The following is an 18,020-nucleotide window of genomic DNA, read 5'->3' as shown; positions in this document are numbered from 1 at the left end:
TCCTCCTCTCTGTCCTGCCTCTAAATCAGTGATGTCAAACTTGTGATCCGCGGGCCATTTGCGGCCTGCGAAGGGGTCCAATGCGGCCCGCGACATGATTTTTTTTTTTAAAAGCTAATTACCTCTAAAGACGTGCGTCACCAGCAGCTTCTTCAAACATTCACCCCTCCCCCACTTGCCTAGCTGATGACTTGACCCGGCCGTAGAGAAGATGTCTCTCCCCAGCTGTGGAATGTTGGCGCTAATTGGCATAGTTAACAGTCTGTTCAACAATGTTGAGTTGTGTGTTGGCCATACTCTTCTCTCTGTGTGTGTGTGTGTGTGTGTGTGTGTGTGTGTGTGTGTGTGTGTGTGTGTGTGTGTGTGTGTGTGTGTGTGTGTGTGTGTGTGTGTGTGTGTGTGTGTGTGTGTGTGTGTGTGTGTGCGTGCGCCTCTCTCTCTCTCTCTCTCTCTCTCTCTCTCTCTCTCTCTCTCTCTCTCTCTCTCTCTCTCTCCCCCTCTACTAAACTAATAAGTGACACATAATAGGCATTAAGTTATATTATGACATTGACAAGTTGGTTAAAGCAAAGAGATGTCAGGTGTCTGGAGGCAGCAAGTGATTTAGATGAAATGTCATATTTTTTAAAACATAATGACTTTGAGGGAGTCCTTGAGGGAGTTCCAGGGGGTCCCCAGCTAAATGATGGTTAGTTCTTATGGGTCTGTAACTCTGGGAGTGTACAAATGGAACCATTTGTACACTCTCAGAGTTAAATTGATTAAATTGATTGATTGAATTGAAAAACATTGATTTTACAATATGAATTGGGGTCCCAGAGATAGAAATGCCATACAATAGGGGTCCGTAGCCATGCATGCCAAACTGGGGGTCCTTCAATTAAAATGGTTGAGAATTGACTGCTAGAGCTGTAAAAAAAAAAATCATCTCTTATGGGGCGGGGGGTCCGTGGCATATCTTTTCAAATGGGGGTCCGCGGGCTAATAAGTGTCAATTTGATGTCCTTGACATGAAAAAAAGTTTGAGAACCCCTGCTTTACACCACTGCTTAATTAATGCTTATTTCTCTCACGGAATCTGGCAACGCCGTTGCCGCTGCCCGTCAGAGAAGAAGTTGCCCCAAAGTAGGAGCCATGTGTCGTGTCGCTCGCCAAAAACAACAGATGCATTAGTAGGTCGTGTTGTGCACGACCGTACACGCCTTTTAATGAAGAAAGGGCGCTAGCCTAGAGTGGCCCATTTCAACATTTTTGTGTATATTGTAACGGCCGAGAAATGCCGAGCCGGAGTCGAACCTTCAACCTTCGGCTCACTAGTCCAGCCAACAACCCCCTGCGCCAAAAGAAACTAGTTCACTCTTTGGAGGAAGTTGTGACTTGTTGGGGACGGTACAGTATTTTGCCTTATATTGCAATACTTTTGCACAAGTAAAGTATAGATCATCAGGGGTCTTCAATAGGGGGTCCGAGACCCCTAGGGGGTCCTCAGAGTTACTACAGGGGGTCCGCCAAATATTTGTCTGATATGATGTTTTTTTTTTACCTTAACCACTTGAACCCTACCATCCCTTTTCTGAGGAGAACTTTAGCCAAAAATAGCAGATCTACGAGCTCACAACGCCTCGCGCTCGCTATTTTTCGCAAAGAGGTATAGGTGTAGAGGGAAAAAAAGACTAAATAAACAAAAAAGTTGAATCTAAAACACAATTTTATACAATATAGAAGGGGTCCCTGCTTCATCTCTCTCTCAGCTAGGGGGTCCTTGGCCTGAAAACGTTGAAGACCCCTGGTATAGATAACATGGCCACGTCGCTGTGGCCCAGAGCCATGGCCAAGAGGAGAAGAGTCCTCCTGGTTTTGGCTGCATTGGAGGCACAAGAAGAGGAGGAGGAGAAGGAGGAGGAGAGGATCCGGGGCGGACGAGGAGGACGATGGGGGAACTACGGGTCGTACCACGACCTGGTGCAGGAGCTGCGTCTGGACGAGGCTCGCTTCAAAGCCTACTTCAGGCTGAACAAGGGCCAGTTCGAGGAGCTGCTGAGGCGGCTCGGCCCGGAGGTGATGCTGAGGAGGAGGAGGGAGCAGGGGACACGGTGTAGAGGGGAGGAGGAGGAGGAGGGGGTCAGCGGGCACGAGAGGCTCTGCATCTGTCTGTGGTGAGCGAGAGAGACACGCACGCACGCACGCACGCTCAAACGCATGCACGCACACATACATACATACACACACTCACTCACTCACTCACTCACTTACTCTCACACACACACACACACGCACACACGCGCACACACGCACACACACACACACACACACACACACACACACACACACACACACACACACACATTGCAGTATTGATACTTTTACTTTTAAAACATGTGGGTTCTTCTTCCATCACTGACACACACATCATTAAACTGGAGCTTTCTTTTTGGATGATTTTAAAAGTGTGCTAAATTTTTATTTATTTCTTTTATTTAACCTTTATTTAACCAGTAAAAATACGTTGAAAAAAACACTCTTTTTCAAGTGGGAACTGGCCAAGATGCAGCGTTAAAATTACACAGTCTAAGCTTAACATACAAATACAAAAACAAACAACAAAATAGTCATCCAAGATACATCACAAATACATAAGATAACTCCAAGTGATACACTTTATACAATAGAAAAAAGCCAATAATCAAACAAGAAATAGTAATACACACAGTGTACAACCAATACAAATAACCAAAAACCTACCGCTAGGCTAGTAAACCTCCGGACAGGTGCAGTTGTTTGTGAATAAAACTAAGGTGATTCTTTTGAAGGTTCTCAAGGGAATTAGAGCAGCCAAATTAAGTTTAGTCTGGAGATCATTCCACGACCAAGGGCCAAAGAAAGAAAGACATTTTTTACCCCCCTCAGATGAAAATGAAGGTACTTCACAGAGTAACCAAGCATTTGATCTGAGATTTAAGCCATTTCTAACCAATTTGAATTTGGAGGTAATGTAGTAGGGGAGCTCACCAAGAATAGCTTTATAAATGAAATTATACCAATGTTGCAACCTGCGCATAGTCAAAGAGGACCAATCAACTGCAGCATACAACGTGCAATTGTGAGTTCTAAAAGGAGAATTTGTTATGAATCTCAGTGCAGCATGATACAGGGGATCCAGCTTGGCCAATGTGGAGGCACAAGCAAACCTGTAAATATTGTCACCATAATCCAGCTGGGACAAAAACAGACCAGTGACCAATTTTTTACGAGCGGTGCAGGCAAAACAAGCCTTCAGTCTGTAGAAAAAACTTCGAGTAAATTTCAGCTTCTTACTCAAGGCATCAATATGGAATTTAAAATTTAGATGTTTGTCCAACCAGAAAAAGACACTAAAAACTGAGGTGTGCAGCTGTTTTACTTGAGTTTGTATTGATGTACTTAATAATGTATTTTATGTTGATTGTTTTCTTGGCCTTACTTCTACTTCTATCTCAATGGAACAAATGAAGATTAAATAAATTTAAAAAAATCTGAATTCACATTGTTTTATCCGTGCGCTTACATAGTGAAGGAAGGAATGTGCTATTTATTATTTATTGATGTATTTTCGTTTTTTTAAGGTATCTGGCAACCGGGGACTCCTTCCGCTCCATAGCCTTCATATTCCGCGTGGGACACGGCACCGTGGCGCGCATCGTGCGGAGCGTCTGCAAGGCCATCTGGGACTGCCTCCTGCCAGAGTTCATGCCCATCCCGGGCAAAGTCGAGTGGGCGAAGATCGCCCAGGATTTCCAGATCGCCCTGGATTTCCCGAATTGCGTCGGTGCCATCGACAAAAAGCACATCGTCATCGAGGCCCCGCCGCCCAGTGGCCCCTTGTATTTCAGCAACAGGGGCACGTTCTCCATCTTCCTCCTCGCCGTCGTGGACGCCAGGTACCTAGGGCTGCCACGATTACAAATTTAAAGGATGACTTCACCCATTTTCAACCTGTCTTCATATAATTGGTCCTCACTAATTCTCATTATAATATGGCGCCATTTTTGTCTACTCACTCTGTGTGTCTCAGAGGAGGGCTGTGGACAGCCCAGAAACCCCTCTACCAGTGACATCATCAATGAAGGAATCCAAGCTAATAGAAACTACAGGCTTTCTATTCCTGGAAAGTTTGCGTTCTAGAATGGTAGCCATTGTTCTCGCCTTAATAAAAATCTAAATAAGACGATCCTAACGATGATGTCACTGGTAGACGGGTATCTGAAGTGTCCACTCCTCCTATGAGACACAGACTGAGTAGAAAAAAAGTACACCATTTTATCAGGAGCATTAGTGAGGATCTATTATACGAAGATAGGTTGAAAATGGTTGAAGTCGTCCTTTAAGTTGACGACTAATTGTCACTCAAATAATTGCAATTAACGATTTAATTGTGTGTTTGGCCATTGAACATTGGAACATTAGAATAAAATACAAAATTATGTTTGCCTTTTAGGCCTTGTGATAAAAAAAAGGGCACAGGGCAGATATGACAAATAACTTAAATATACAAAGAAAGTATTAACATAATATGTTAATAATTTCTAAATATTATTTAATATGTATTTAAATTTTACACATGTAAAAATACTAGAAATTGCTCTGCTATTTCTGCTTTTTTGAATATTTAAAAATGTGTGATCTTTTTTCCAACACGGAAACGATTATGACAATTATGCACAAATAGTTGCGATCATCTCGAATAATTGACGATTAGACGACTACGTAATAATGGTGACAGGCCTACAGGTACCGTTTCAGGGTGGTCGAGGTGGGCGCCTACGAGAGAAAGAGCGACGGCGGCGGCACCGGCACGCTGACCTCCTCCCCCTTTGGAAATGCCTTGCACCACGAGACGCTGGACCTGCCCGGAGACGCGCCGTTCCCCGGGGCCGAGCACCTGGGCACCCTGCCCCACGTGTTCATCGCGGACGAGGCCTTCCCCCTGAAGAAGAACCTCCTCCGCCCTTACCCGGGCAACAACGTCGGCGAGAGGAAGGTGTTCAACAACCGTCTCTCTCACGCCAGGTTATAAAAGTTTTGGATTTTTTTTTTTTTTTTTTTTTGGTTTAGTTTTAGTTCGTTTGGATTTTTTTTTTCGAATTCAGTTTTTTTTAACACATTTTAAGACCTGCGGTTCCAACGAAAATCTAAAAATAGCAGATCTACAAGCTCTTAGCGCGGCACTCAGTGCCGCGCTATGAGCTTGTATATCTGCTATTTTTGAATAGCCATAGAAATCTAAAATGACACAGATGCGTTCCCGGATTGAATGGGTTAATTCGTTTACGAGAGCGGATTTGCTAGTTTTTATTTTTGATAATGTTAATAGTTTTAGTTTGTTTTTATTAGTTTTAGTGTTAGTTTTTGTTTTTTCAATCCTGCACCAAATAAACAAATAAGTCAGGTGCAGGATTGAAAATGGTCAGAGTAAGTAGTGTGAAATAAAAACTCAAGAAAAGATAGCATTTAAAAAAAATAAAAAATCTGTTACATATTGCAGCTTCAATAAATTCAATAAATTGACAAAAACAAAGGGCATTTTTTGTCTAACATTTCAGTTAGTTTTAGTTAGTTTTGTAAAACACACAATACAGTTTCAGTTAGTTATCGTTTTTTGTATTTTGTATATATATTTTTTTTTATCCCACGATTTTGTAACCCTTTTTCACCCGGTGCCAATTATCTAAGTGATCCTGGGCGCTACACTCCCCCCGCCAGCGTAGGGAGCCCAGAGCCGAGCTTATGCCTCCTCCAATGCATGTGAGCCAACTGACCTTCCTGTCACCTGACAGGCGGGAGTTTCCCCGGTAGGACGTAGCGCGTGGAAGGAACACGTTAATATTATTCCAACCAGTTCCTTTCCCCTCCATCAGGCGCCCCGGCTGTCATGGGGAGACGGTATAGCGACCAGGATTAGGCTACTACATGTTTTTACCTACCCTAGGAGACACGGGGAGAACATGCAAACTCCACACAGAGTAGGCCCTTTCGCAACCCCACTTTTTTGCTTCTAGGTTTTATTTATTTTAGTTCATTTTAGTTAAAGAAAATGTTTTTTTCAATTTTAGTTATCGTTATTTCGTTTTTGTTAACCATGATAACCTTTTGCTCTCGCGCCAGGAGGATGGTGGAGTACGCCTTTGGCATGCTGGCGTCGCAGTGGCAGCTGTACAGGAGGGTGCACGGGATATCGCCGCCGGTGGCGGAGACCGTGGTGAAAGCCACCTGCATGCTCCACAACTTCCTCCACTGGGACAATGTCGACGCCACGCCGGACATTCCGCCGGAGACGTCGCTGGGGATGCAAAACAGCCACCGGCTAGGCAGCAACAACGCCAGCAGAGAAGCCATGGCCGTGAGGGAACGGTTCACGCAGTATTTCGTGTCCCCCGCTGGTCAGGTGCCCTGGCAGGACCAACTTTAACCCATCATGACGGGGAAAACGCATCTGTCATTTTAGATTTTGACCACTTTAACCATTATTTTATACTTTGGCTATTCAAAAATAGCAGACATACAAGCTCACGAGCTTGTAGATCTGCAATTTTTTGAAAAATCATGAAAATGTGTGCAAATCTTTGAATATATATATTTTTTTAAAGCAATTTTTAAACTCAAATCTTTGCTTCTGGGGATTCTATAAATGTCTTCTAAATGCAGAAGACAGTTTTTTGAAAAAAAACGTATGTTGCTATATCAGTGGTTCTCAAACGTTTTCATGTCAAGGACCACCCAAAATGATATGTATTAGGCCGCGGACCCCCATCAAACAAAAAAAAAATTCCAGGGACCCCCCAGAAGCAAAGATTGGAGTTAAAAATGTTCGCTTAAAAACATGTATATTCAAAGATTTGCTCAGATTGTCACGATATTTTAAAAAAAAATAGCAGCTCTACAAGCTCATAGCGGCTTGCTAGCTCTCATACATTGAAGGAGGCATGAGCTCGGATCTAGGCTCTCCCTAGGCTGGCAGAGGGAGTGTAGCGCCCAGGATTACTTAGATAATTGGCACTGGGTGAAAAAAAATGGGTTACAAAAATCGTGGGATCAAATTTTAGTTTGTCATACATTTGGCAAAAGAAATATCCAATTAACAAGTTCACAACGTTGTGAGCTTGTAGAGTTGCTATGTTCGGCGAATAAATTTGGTGTAAAGGGAAATGAGATGGGGGGCCCCCGATCAGCGACGTGTGTGTGTGTATATATAGGGTTTAGTGGTTAATAGTCACCCAAAAACTCAATAAAGAGTACATTCTGTATATAACAAATAATAAATTATCAAGAATCATTATTAAAGAATATTATTGCTTTTCAGTAATTGTTGTGTTGTAATCATTTATGAGATGTCTCATACTCTGAAAAAGGACACATTACTTAAAGGTGCTGTACATTTATAGCTCTATATTCTGATGATAGTAATCATTGCTACAGAGTGTTAGTTCATCAACACATTTAACCTGTTAAACCTATACTACGTTTTTATACCTTTCAATCCAGTACAACATTCATAAAAGTTGGTTTAGGATTTAGAAGGTGTTTTTAGAATTGGCCTCAGGTTAAATAGGTTAATAGGTGTCTGAAAATATTCATCCGATCAAGAGGGAGAGCCCATTTACTAGCTTACATTTTATAGTGTTGCAGTTCCAATTTTGTCTAACTGAAGGCTAGCATACAAAAGAGCGCTTCAACAGTACGAAGAGACATAAATTGGAGTGGCTGAGAGATGGTGTAGTGCCCTAAGGATCAGACTATCAGCATGGAGATGCCATGTTCAAATCCCAGTCCTTCTATTGCTTTTCAAATTAACTAACTGACTGAAGGCTGACATATAAAAGAACACTTCAAGATTACTAAGAGACATCTGTCTATAGCCAGTCAGAGATGGTGTAGTGGTATAGAGATCAGACTCAGCACAGAGGTTTCATGTTCAAATCCCAGTCGTCCCATATTTCAATGTTGTAGTACTTTGAAATTGTCAAGGCCAAAATACAAAAAAGCAAGTCAAAAGCACTAGAAGACACCTGCTCAGGGCCTAAAGGTGCGATGGCGCAGTGGTGTGGTATGCTTGATCGGTTTGAGAATCGGTTTGAGGTTTTGAGAACCATATTCATCCGATCAAGAAGGAGAGTTCATTTACCAGCTTACATTTTATAGTGTTGCAGTTCCAATTTTGTATGCTCATTTTTTGTTTTGTTTCGTCTGACTTCCAATTTCACTTGTTGATCCTGTATGAATTTTCTCTCCTGATCCTGTTTGGATCTAATTGGTAGCAGATATACAAGGTCAGGGGATCTTAGTATAATCTCACATTTAATTCCAATTCACTTTTTAAACAATTATTTTACTGATTTTCCTTTTAGACCCCAAATTAGATATTGCTCCATTTTTCAAATATTCACTTCCAATTTGAAGCTCAGATTATACTAAAATCCCATAGGCCTGTGGAGGTGTCTTAGTATAATCTGAGATTCAATTTGAATTCACTTCTCAAGTCTATTTTACTGATTTTCGTTTCAGAACCTAAATAAAACATTGCTTCATTTTTCCAATTTTCTAGCCCACCAAAAAATCAGGAAAATGGTCAATTTTTCTGATATTCTGCTTAGTATTTTGGCTTTTTTTGATTTGGGACTGGCACTGAGAAAAGCTCAAAATAGGGTTTTTTCAAATGTTTCATCCCAGAATAAAAATCAAAGAATGTCTTCATTTTTCCAATTTTCTAGCCCACCAAAAAAATCAGGAAAGTGCTCCATTTTTCTGTTATTCTGATTAGTATTTTGGCATCTTTTGATTTGGGACTGACACTGAAAAACGCTCTTAAAAACGGGTTTTTGCCATTTTTTCATCCCAGAACAAAAATCAAAGAATGGCTTCAATTTTCCAAATTTCAAGCCTACCCACAAATCAGGAAAATGTTCAATTTTTCTGATATTCTGATTAGTATTTTGGCATCTTTTGATTTGGGACTTACACTGAAAAAAAGCTCTTAAAAACGACTTTTGCCATTTTTTTTTATCCCAGAACAAAAATCAAAGAATGGCTTCATTTTTCCAAATTTCTCGCCTACCCAAAAATCAGGGAAATGCTCAATTTTTCTGATATTCTGATTAGTATTTTGGCGTATTTTGATTTGGGACTGACAAAGAAAAACTTTTTTTTTTGTCTTTGTTTTTCAAAATTTCAGTCAACTTTAAATCTACCTTTTTCATCAAAACAAAGAAGTCACGTGACTATGTGTTAAATCACATGGTCTTTGTCCTTCAAAGTAAAAGTTGTAGTCTAACATGTAAGCAATAGGATCTACAGACAGTCATTAACACCACATGTGATGACTGTACGATGTTGTTTTTAATGCCTTTTCTGTCTATTTTTTTTAGATCAAAGCTACGGCTCACAAAAGTATGTTGCAAGACTATCAAACCTTTGTGGGACATAAAACCGTAAACCCCTTAGAATTATATACTTGTGGTGTGGAAGCTCCACCAGCAGGGGTCATTCACTTTCCCCTTGTGCCTCCCAACTTCACAGCACCTTCATAGTTTTACTGAGGTGCTGTCAACCTAACAATCTTTTTGTTCTTCTATACAAATATTTTCTTTCACATCAGGATTGACGAGTTCACCCATTTTCAACCTGTCTTCATTTTACTACTATATAATTGACAAAAGCTCCGAAAGTTCGTGCGGGGTAAGCAAGCACAGGATCACTCCATTTGCCCCGAGATTTGCCACAGACTGTTGATCAGAGCTATGGCTATGTTTTAGGCATCTTACCCCACCTCGATCTATGATTGGACTCTCGGTTTGATTGATTCTCTGATTTGCCTATCAGACCCTCAGCCTGATCTGGCAGGTTGCCATAGCAACCAGATACAGGAAGTCTGACCTCTTTATCACATGACCGAGGTTGGGAGGTTGGGAGGATAGAGACACACGGGCGGAAACGGAAGGCCTACAAATTCACGCCCACTTTTGAGACAGTGCCGCTACTCGGGGTCCGTTAGAACAATGAACTGCAGCTCTCAATGCAATCTCTATGAGAGGCATTGTAAAAGACCGTCATTTCACTGGTTAACTACTGAAGCTGTAGCGATTTTTTTTGTGTTCTAATAAACTGTCCCATTTGTTTAATTTGTCCTTTTTAATGTCCCATATCTGTCATCTCGATATACTACCCACAATATACTATAATATACTCCATCAGTGTGTCAAAACCGCTAGCATCGGAGATCTTGATTTTTTTCTGTCGCATTATATATACGTCACGCATTCATCCCAATATATTCCGAAAGATGCGACATTCGCAGCGACGGGTTGAGCAAGCCTTGAGCGACTACGACGAGCGTCGAGCATCCTGTGTAATAACAGTGTATCGTGTGAACTGAGTAACACAGACTGGCATTATGCCGAAATCGTGCTGTGTGCCACTATGTGGGAACAACAAGGAAAAAAACCCAGATTTGATGTTTTATCAGTTGCCGGCCAATGATGACAGGCGATTGAAATGGCTGCAGGCAATCCGCAGGGAGGATGAGAAAGGGGGACTGTGGCGTCCGAGCTCACCATACTTTTACGTATGTCAGAAGCACTTCATCACTGGTAAGAACGTTAGGCGATCTAAATAAGTAAATACAATTTACTGCATTAAATCTGATAATCATGTTCATTAGTAGCCTTAGATCAAGACTATCGTATGTATTTATCGATGTTGACATTTTATATCTACGACAGTCTTAGTGCCCCCCCCCCCCCAGATTGCCCTGGACTTTCACCAGTAAAGCCCTAATACTTCTCCGTACATGTAGAATATAAATATATACGGTGCTGACCCGGTTGCTCCAAATGTTAGATAGCGGTCCGGAGTCTTTGTGCAATATATTAAACCATATGTTTCAATAAGAAGTGTTTTAATCCCGTCTGTGGCCGATTCTGTCCAAAGTTCCTAATGGGTGGTGCTAACGGGGCGCATCCGGTGAAAGGCGTAATTACACAATTATACATCTAACATAGTCTTGATCTAAGGCTAGTTCATCGGCAGCATTGCAGACGTGCTTAACCAGTTTGTTACTCAGCTGAATTAACTTGAGTAACTTTTTTAATACATTATCTACTTTTTACTTTTACTCAAGTATATTTCTGAAGACAAAAACATGTTTATTCCTTCACACTGGGGCCAAATGTAAAGGGGTAATATTTTTCAAATTATTTGCCTACATCCCGTTTTTTTTTGTTTTGTTTGTACCTTTCTCCTCTTTTTTTTACCCATTGTTATTAAATGCAAGTTAGATCTGTTGATCTTTTTCCATTTACTTTTGTAGAACAAATAAATCTAAACCCTGCCCACCCCGACTATATTCCCTCCATATTCCCTTCGCGTCCTCCTACAACCTCACCAGCTCTAAAGATGAGGCGTTTCAGCAATTCCCTGAAAAGGCAGCACACCACCACCACCACCACCACCACCACCACAACCAACAAGAAGGATATTGAAAAAGCAAAAGAGGAGACAAGAGGAAGAGGGGGGACAGGAGGAGGAGATGAGATGAGGAGAGGAGAGGACACAGGACAAGAATATGAGACAGGAGAGTTGCAGGCCAGTGAGGAGGAGGAGGGTCTACTGTCTGGAGCGGAAAGTGGCAGTGGTAGTGAAGAAGACGAGTCTGGCGAAGAAATGGACAAGTGTGACCAGGCCTGTGGTATAAATGATGAGGGCCTAGACTCTGGAGAGGAAACGATGGACCAGGCCAGTGAAATTGAAGCATTGAGGAGGCAGGTCAATGCACTGAAACTAGAGAAAAAGGCAGGGTGGTTGGGTAATTTAAAGGCAAAGAGTGTGGAGGGAGACGATATGCGCTGCAGAGAACTGACAGGACTGAGCTGGAGCGGTTTTCAGTCGCTGTGTTCTTTCCTGATGCCATTTGTTGAGGCCAGCAAGTCTAAACTTACCCAAGAGGACCAGCTCTTCATTGTCCTTCTGAAATTGAGACAAAATCCATCCACATCACTGCTCAGCCATGTACTGAACATGGGGAAGACAACTATGCGAGACATTTTTTCTAAATGGATCAACCTGCTATATTGCAAAATCAGGTTTCTGATACACTGGCCAGACAGGGAGTGTATTCACACCACAACACCCCCAGCTATGAAAGCTCTGTTTCCCAAGCTCACCTGCATTGTGGACTGCTTTGAGATCCGCATTGAATCATCCAGAAATCTTAAAGCTAGGTAGGTAGTTGTACTACTTAGGGTGTGTGGAACATAATTGAAGCTAGTGTTAGTGTCCCAACTGAGTGGGATTCATTCACTCAATATTTATCTGTAGGATATTAAATATGATTTTGGTAACACTTTACATAAAGGTCAGGTCTATGCATCATAATGCATATATAAGACATATTTATTATAGCATTCTAATGCTTTATAATTGAATTATGATGCATTATAGACCCAACCTTTATGTAAAGTGTTAGCATGATTTCATTACTTGTTCTACAAACTAATTGAGGTAATCCAACAATTTTACTTTAACAGAGCCCAATTCTACTCCTATAAAAAGAGTGCAACGGTAAAGTATTTCATTGCGTGCAGTCCAGCTGGGAACATCATCTTCCTGAGCACAGGATGGGGAGGGAGAGCTTCAGATGTCAACATTGTGAGAGAGTGTGGCTTTCTTTCCCCCAACTACCATCACCATGGAGATCAGGTAGAGTCATGTCATCTGTGCTCTGTAATGCTATATTGTCTCTGTGCATAACTGTAATATATGTGTCAATATATATTACTGGAATCCTGGCAATTTGAACTGGAAACACATGAAGGTTCCATATGTGTTTCAAGTTCAAATCTGCTATCGAGCCAATCAAATAACTATGTGGAAAATGACCCCGAACAGAAAACTGGTATGCCACCTTCAAGAGCCGTGGGGCTACAGATATGCACAAAGCCTATGAACCATTGCTTGTCTCCCCCCCAGATCTTGGCTGACAGAGGCTTCCTGCTGCTTGACGACTTTGCTGTGCTGGGAGCACATCTGCTAACCCCTTCCTTCACCCAGGGCCGAAAGCAGCTACCTGGCAAAGAAGTGGAAGAGTCAAGAGTCAAGTCCAATGTCAGGATCCACATTGGTAGTGACTTTGCTCTGCTTCTGGTTTCTGTAATAATGTGTGTTTTCCGGGAGCGGGTTATCAGCCCACAGCCCAACCCTCAACCTGGAGGGCCAGTGGGATCACTCTTTGTCTGGTCTCTACCCTTCGACCTGTTCGGCGTGGGTGACCCTGCCAGGAGTACAATACTCCTGCCGACATAGCTCTAGGGGTCATGGAGACGCACAAACCACCCCACCACGATAAGGTGGTGATCCCATCGGGGGGAAAAAACAGTCTTTTGCTGTACTTAAATTATAATTCCTGTGGGCATCTCCTCCGATCCCGTCGGGGGGAAAAAACAGTCTTTTGCTGTACTTAAATTATAATTCCTGTGGGCATCTCCTCCGATCCCGTCGGGGGGGAAAAAACAGTCTTTTGCTGTACTTAAATTATAATTCATGTGGGCATCTTCTCTGTCATCTCAACAGAGCGGGTGATTGGCGTCCTGAAAGGCCGGTTCAGGATCCTTGATGGCCCCCTTTCACTTCGGCTTGTGAAGACCCTGAAAGAGGAGAAGGAGGGTCAAGTCACCATGCTCGACAAAATTGTCCATGTCTGTGGGGCTCTAGTGAACATGAGTGAGAGTGTTGTGTACTCATATTAAGGAAAGACATAAATACCTGTTTCAGCTTCACTGCCTGAGTGCTTTCTCCTACGAAGAAAATATGTGGTAGATTATTTATTTATTTTCTCTTACACACACACACTTCAAAATTAGATTATACGTTAAATTAATTCTAGTTGGTGATACCTTTTTCCTTCACTTGTGTCTCCCGGGATCTTGTCCTAAGTTCAGGGTAGATGTGTGTTTCCCAAAATGCTTGCAATCTGCTCAACTCCGTTGTGAGGAACACATCATCTTTCTTAACACGGAATATCACAGCCATATATGGAGTCCAGGTGACAAAATCACAATACTGTGCTTGACACACAAGCATCTGCATCTGGGTCTTTGTGTGAAAAGAAAATAATTCAAATGCATTATTAGTTGTCCTTCTGATGACAGTGCTTACATAAACACATACTGTAGGCTACATTTACTATTTGTATGATTCATTTGTAAAACCAATAAATCACCACTGACCATGGACACTACAGGTAAGCAGCTTTTACCTGTGTATAAAAGGAATGCTTGGCCTTCAATGACAATGGACTAAACAGATGTCCCTTTGGATCTTGTACCCAGTCATCAAGTGTCAGCTTCGTATCCTGTCCCCAGTTGTACGGGCATTTCACCTCCAGCACACCTTTCCCGCAACACTCACAGTGGACATAGGCATCACAGGACACACCTAGGTAGGGTAGTTATTGACAAATGTGAAAACCTGCTTTCTCCACTCTGAGATTGGAATGACCTTTAACATCCTCAGAAACATACACACCTAGGTAGGGTTGTTTTTGACAAATGTGAAAGCCTGCTTTCTCCACTCTTAGATTGGAATGGCCTTGGCATTCTTGAGAAACATACACCTTTCCTGAGGTTTTCTCTGTGTGGCTACAAAGTCCTTGGGCGTGGGTGTAAGTCTGGATGGCATGCTGCTCATTATTTCTTCCCCATTGAAGGTATATATTGCGGAGCTGTGTAGATGTAGGCTTACAAATTTTGAGGATGACAGATTGTGCTGGTTTGAAAATGTTTGTGTGTAACACCGAATGTGCAGTTGAGCCAGTGATGCGGCCTGCCCTCTGCATATGCCAGGTATCGGAAGAAGCCTGCTCCAGAGTTTCTTCCTCCACTAAAGCGATCTGTTCTTCTGTGATTGCTGGAACATGTGGTACAGGATTTTCAGAGCCAAAGAGCGAGCGGAGTGTAGGCGGGAGACTGATTGGGGGGGAGTTCACAGGGGGCACATCAGGCTGAGTAAAAGCATGCGAGTATTTGGCAAAACTGCTCAAACCTACTGGTTTTTCACCACTTGATGCGAGTAGTCCCAGGAGTACATTTTGTTCTGCCAGGGTGGATTCTGGGGCCATGATTTTGTTAGTTGATTTAAGTTTGTTTTTTGCCTCACTGCTGTATATCATAATGTCCTTTATTTGGCCAGCCTCAACTTTTTTTACAGACACATTGTTCCATTCGCATGCAATGCTTGTGGATGCAACAGCATTCATCCCCAGACGCACTGATGCCTCAATCTTAAATAGCACTGCACCAACATGTGAGCAGCTCTCACCAAGACTGAAAATCAAAGAAAAATTGCTTTAACAACCAACCACAGTTGCTACCCTACTATTATGTTAAGAATTTAGGTACATCAGTGAAACTTAAATACATGACTAACTCTGTATATGTAAGGTGTAGCCTATCAAAAAAGCTATATATATTCTCTCAATGACAACCTAGTCCAATTCAATGAAAAATAAAATGTTACCTTTGTTTAATGAACACCTACCCTGCCGTGCAGTCGCAATGAGCAACAATTATGCTCCCATCCATGCTGACAGCAACCCAGGCATTATGATATGCCTCGGTTACCTTCCAGGAAGGCTTAACCTTGGCCTTAAGAATGATGTGATTCAATCCCTCTGGTTCCAAATGAAGTATTGGCTGCACCCATCCACTTGTGAAGAAGATATGAGCATCCAGGGATCGATGGTTCTTCATTGTGTGGGTTGTATAGACCCCTGAAACCATTCAGAAGAGGTTTGTGAACTCCACAAGTGGAAAAAGTATTCAAATGTTAAAGGAAACACTACAACTGGATTTATGGCAGTTTAGATTTACAATATCAAGAAGTCAGACACAATCACCTGAGGAGCACAGGATTACATAGGATTACACTGCAATCAGTCATTTATTATATTATTCCTATTGATGCAGCTCCCTAAATTGAAATAAATACATTGTATGAAAACTGCAATAAAATAGATGAATTCCTAGGCATGATATGTGAATATACACGCACAGTGCCTAGTATGTATCTTTTTTCTAAAATACATTCATCACATGACAGTCTTGATCGCAATGTCGTTATAGTCACTGAAAATCCTCCTCTAAAGCCTGTACTTATCCGCACATGGACAAATGCAAAGTATGAAGTTCCAACCTTGTAGCCACGGATGTTCACTCACCATTCGGAACCTGTGTGCACTGCATTAATCAGTATTTCTCAATAAATATGTGTTTTAATCCCGTCTGTGTCGGAAGTTCCCTGTATTCCGTAATGAGTGTACTGGCGGAGCGCATCAGGTGAAAGCTGGTATTACACTCAATGCATAAGAGGAAATTGAACGGGGTTCAGGCACAGACTGGATTAAAACACTTATTCGTTGAGAAATACGGACCAATACAGTGCACACATGTTCCGAATGGTGAGTGAACATCCGTGGCAAGGTGAGCGCTTTATATTTTATCTATGGCAGTCTTCCAATAGGCTATTACTACAAACCTGGAGAATCCACTAGATAATTGACGATGTCGGGATATGTCACGTCTGGCCATTTAGTTGGGTCATTTCCCCAGCTACTTTTAGGCAAGTCGTAAGGACAACACGCTAAACCTACTAGTTGTAATTTCTCTTTGTACCGTCGGAGCTCCGCGGCAGGTAGAGAATTCATATAAGCCATGTTCACACCATTCACCACATACACGGAGAATCGTCTATTCAAAACCGGCGCCGCTTGTAATGATTAACGACAGACACGTCACGGAAGAGCGACAGGTTGTCTGTCTGTCAGCTCCTCTCCACTCTGTTAACATTATGGGTAACCCACCCGACTGGCAAATTAAATGTGAAACACACCATCTATTGAGAAAACAAGAAGATATGTTGACAAAGACACTCCATACATTTGGAAACATATTTTTATTTAAATCAATATCGTCTCCAGTTAATGTAGGAATATTTGAAAAGTAGGCTAACTCTCATATCCTCTCATAGGGAATGCATTGAGAGCTGCAGTTCATCCTTCTAACGGACCCCGAGTAGCGGCACTGTCTCAAAAGTGGGCGTGATTTTGTAGGCCTTCCGTTTCCGCCCGTGTGTCTCTATGTGACTAGAGGCTATGGCCGCAAAGCAAAGCGGGGAGGGAGGAGAGGGGAGGAGAGGAGCCGAGAGGAGAGGGGAGGCCAGAGAGGCCGGACTTCGCCTGACGTGTGTGCAGACCTGGCCTATATATTAGGCCTATAATGATTGTATCAGACTGTTAGCCACACCATTGAAGGATGAGGAGGAAATTGACTATTTAGAAGGGATGACAGAGGAAATGTTTGGAGAGTTTGAAGCGGCCCTGACATCTGTTGAGTTTTGGACCTCGGATCTAGGGGGTCATAGGCCATATAGGCCAGGTCTGACGTGTGTGCAGACCTGGCTAGAGGTTAGGGCCGCAAAGCAAAGCAAAGCGGGGAGCCGAGTGGAGACGGACTTCGCATGACGTGTGTGCAGAGCTATAATTAGCCGTCATGGTTCATAAATATCTCTTACAGAGCCATGTCACATGTCATTATTTATTTTTTTGTTTTTTAGCGGCGCTAGCCGCTCTATACCTTTAGGTATAGAGCGGATATTAGCCCTCTATGCCTGGCTTTTGCGTCAACGTTCTGATTGGTCAGGTGCGCCAACGTTCTGATTGGTCAGGTGCGTCAACGTTCTGATTGGTCAGGTGCGCCAAAGTTGTGATTGGTCACTATTCATGACATCACTATGATGTCATGAATATAGAATTCGATGTCTATATAAACGATGACAATGACTTCATCTTATTATTCATTTGGCTAAAGTCTCCGTCTAGGTAAGTTATTTAAAGTTAATATGACGAATAGAAAGAGAAAGATACAAGAACAGATGAAGGGTGAATGTATAGAAAGTCTGAGTTCGGGACCCAGTCATCCGTTATGACAGAATGGTTTGAT

The 18,020-nt window shown here is 42.3% G+C and overlaps 1 protein-coding gene across 2 annotated transcripts; it reads left to right on the top strand.

Moving 5' to 3' along the window:
- The first annotated feature begins 1,116 nt into the window (after positions 1–1,116).
- On the top strand, positions 1,117–4,977 carry LOC311040827 (uncharacterized protein). Of its 2 annotated transcripts, XM_084051185.1 has the most exons (4): positions 1,365–1,389; positions 1,752–2,156; positions 3,603–3,917; positions 4,760–4,977. In XM_084051185.1, exons 2-4 carry the CDS (start codon positions 1,801–1,803, stop codon positions 4,836–4,838), a joined length of 750 nt encoding a protein of 249 aa, XP_083907311.1. In that variant the 5' UTR covers positions 1,365–1,389; positions 1,752–1,800; the 3' UTR covers positions 4,839–4,977. The 2 variants fall into 2 exon arrangements, with proteins under 2 accessions (XP_083907310.1, XP_083907311.1); XM_084051184.1 differs by having other exon boundaries at positions 1,117–2,156.
- Positions 4,978–18,020: the final 13,043 nt, after the last annotated feature.

This window comes from Gymnoscopelus microlampas (assembly GCF_963454915.1).
Source record: "Gymnoscopelus microlampas genome assembly, chromosome: 24".
Taxonomy (NCBI): Eukaryota; Metazoa; Chordata; class Actinopteri; order Myctophiformes; family Myctophidae; genus Gymnoscopelus; species Gymnoscopelus microlampas.
This window is presented reverse-complemented; position numbering and strand designations above follow the sequence as displayed.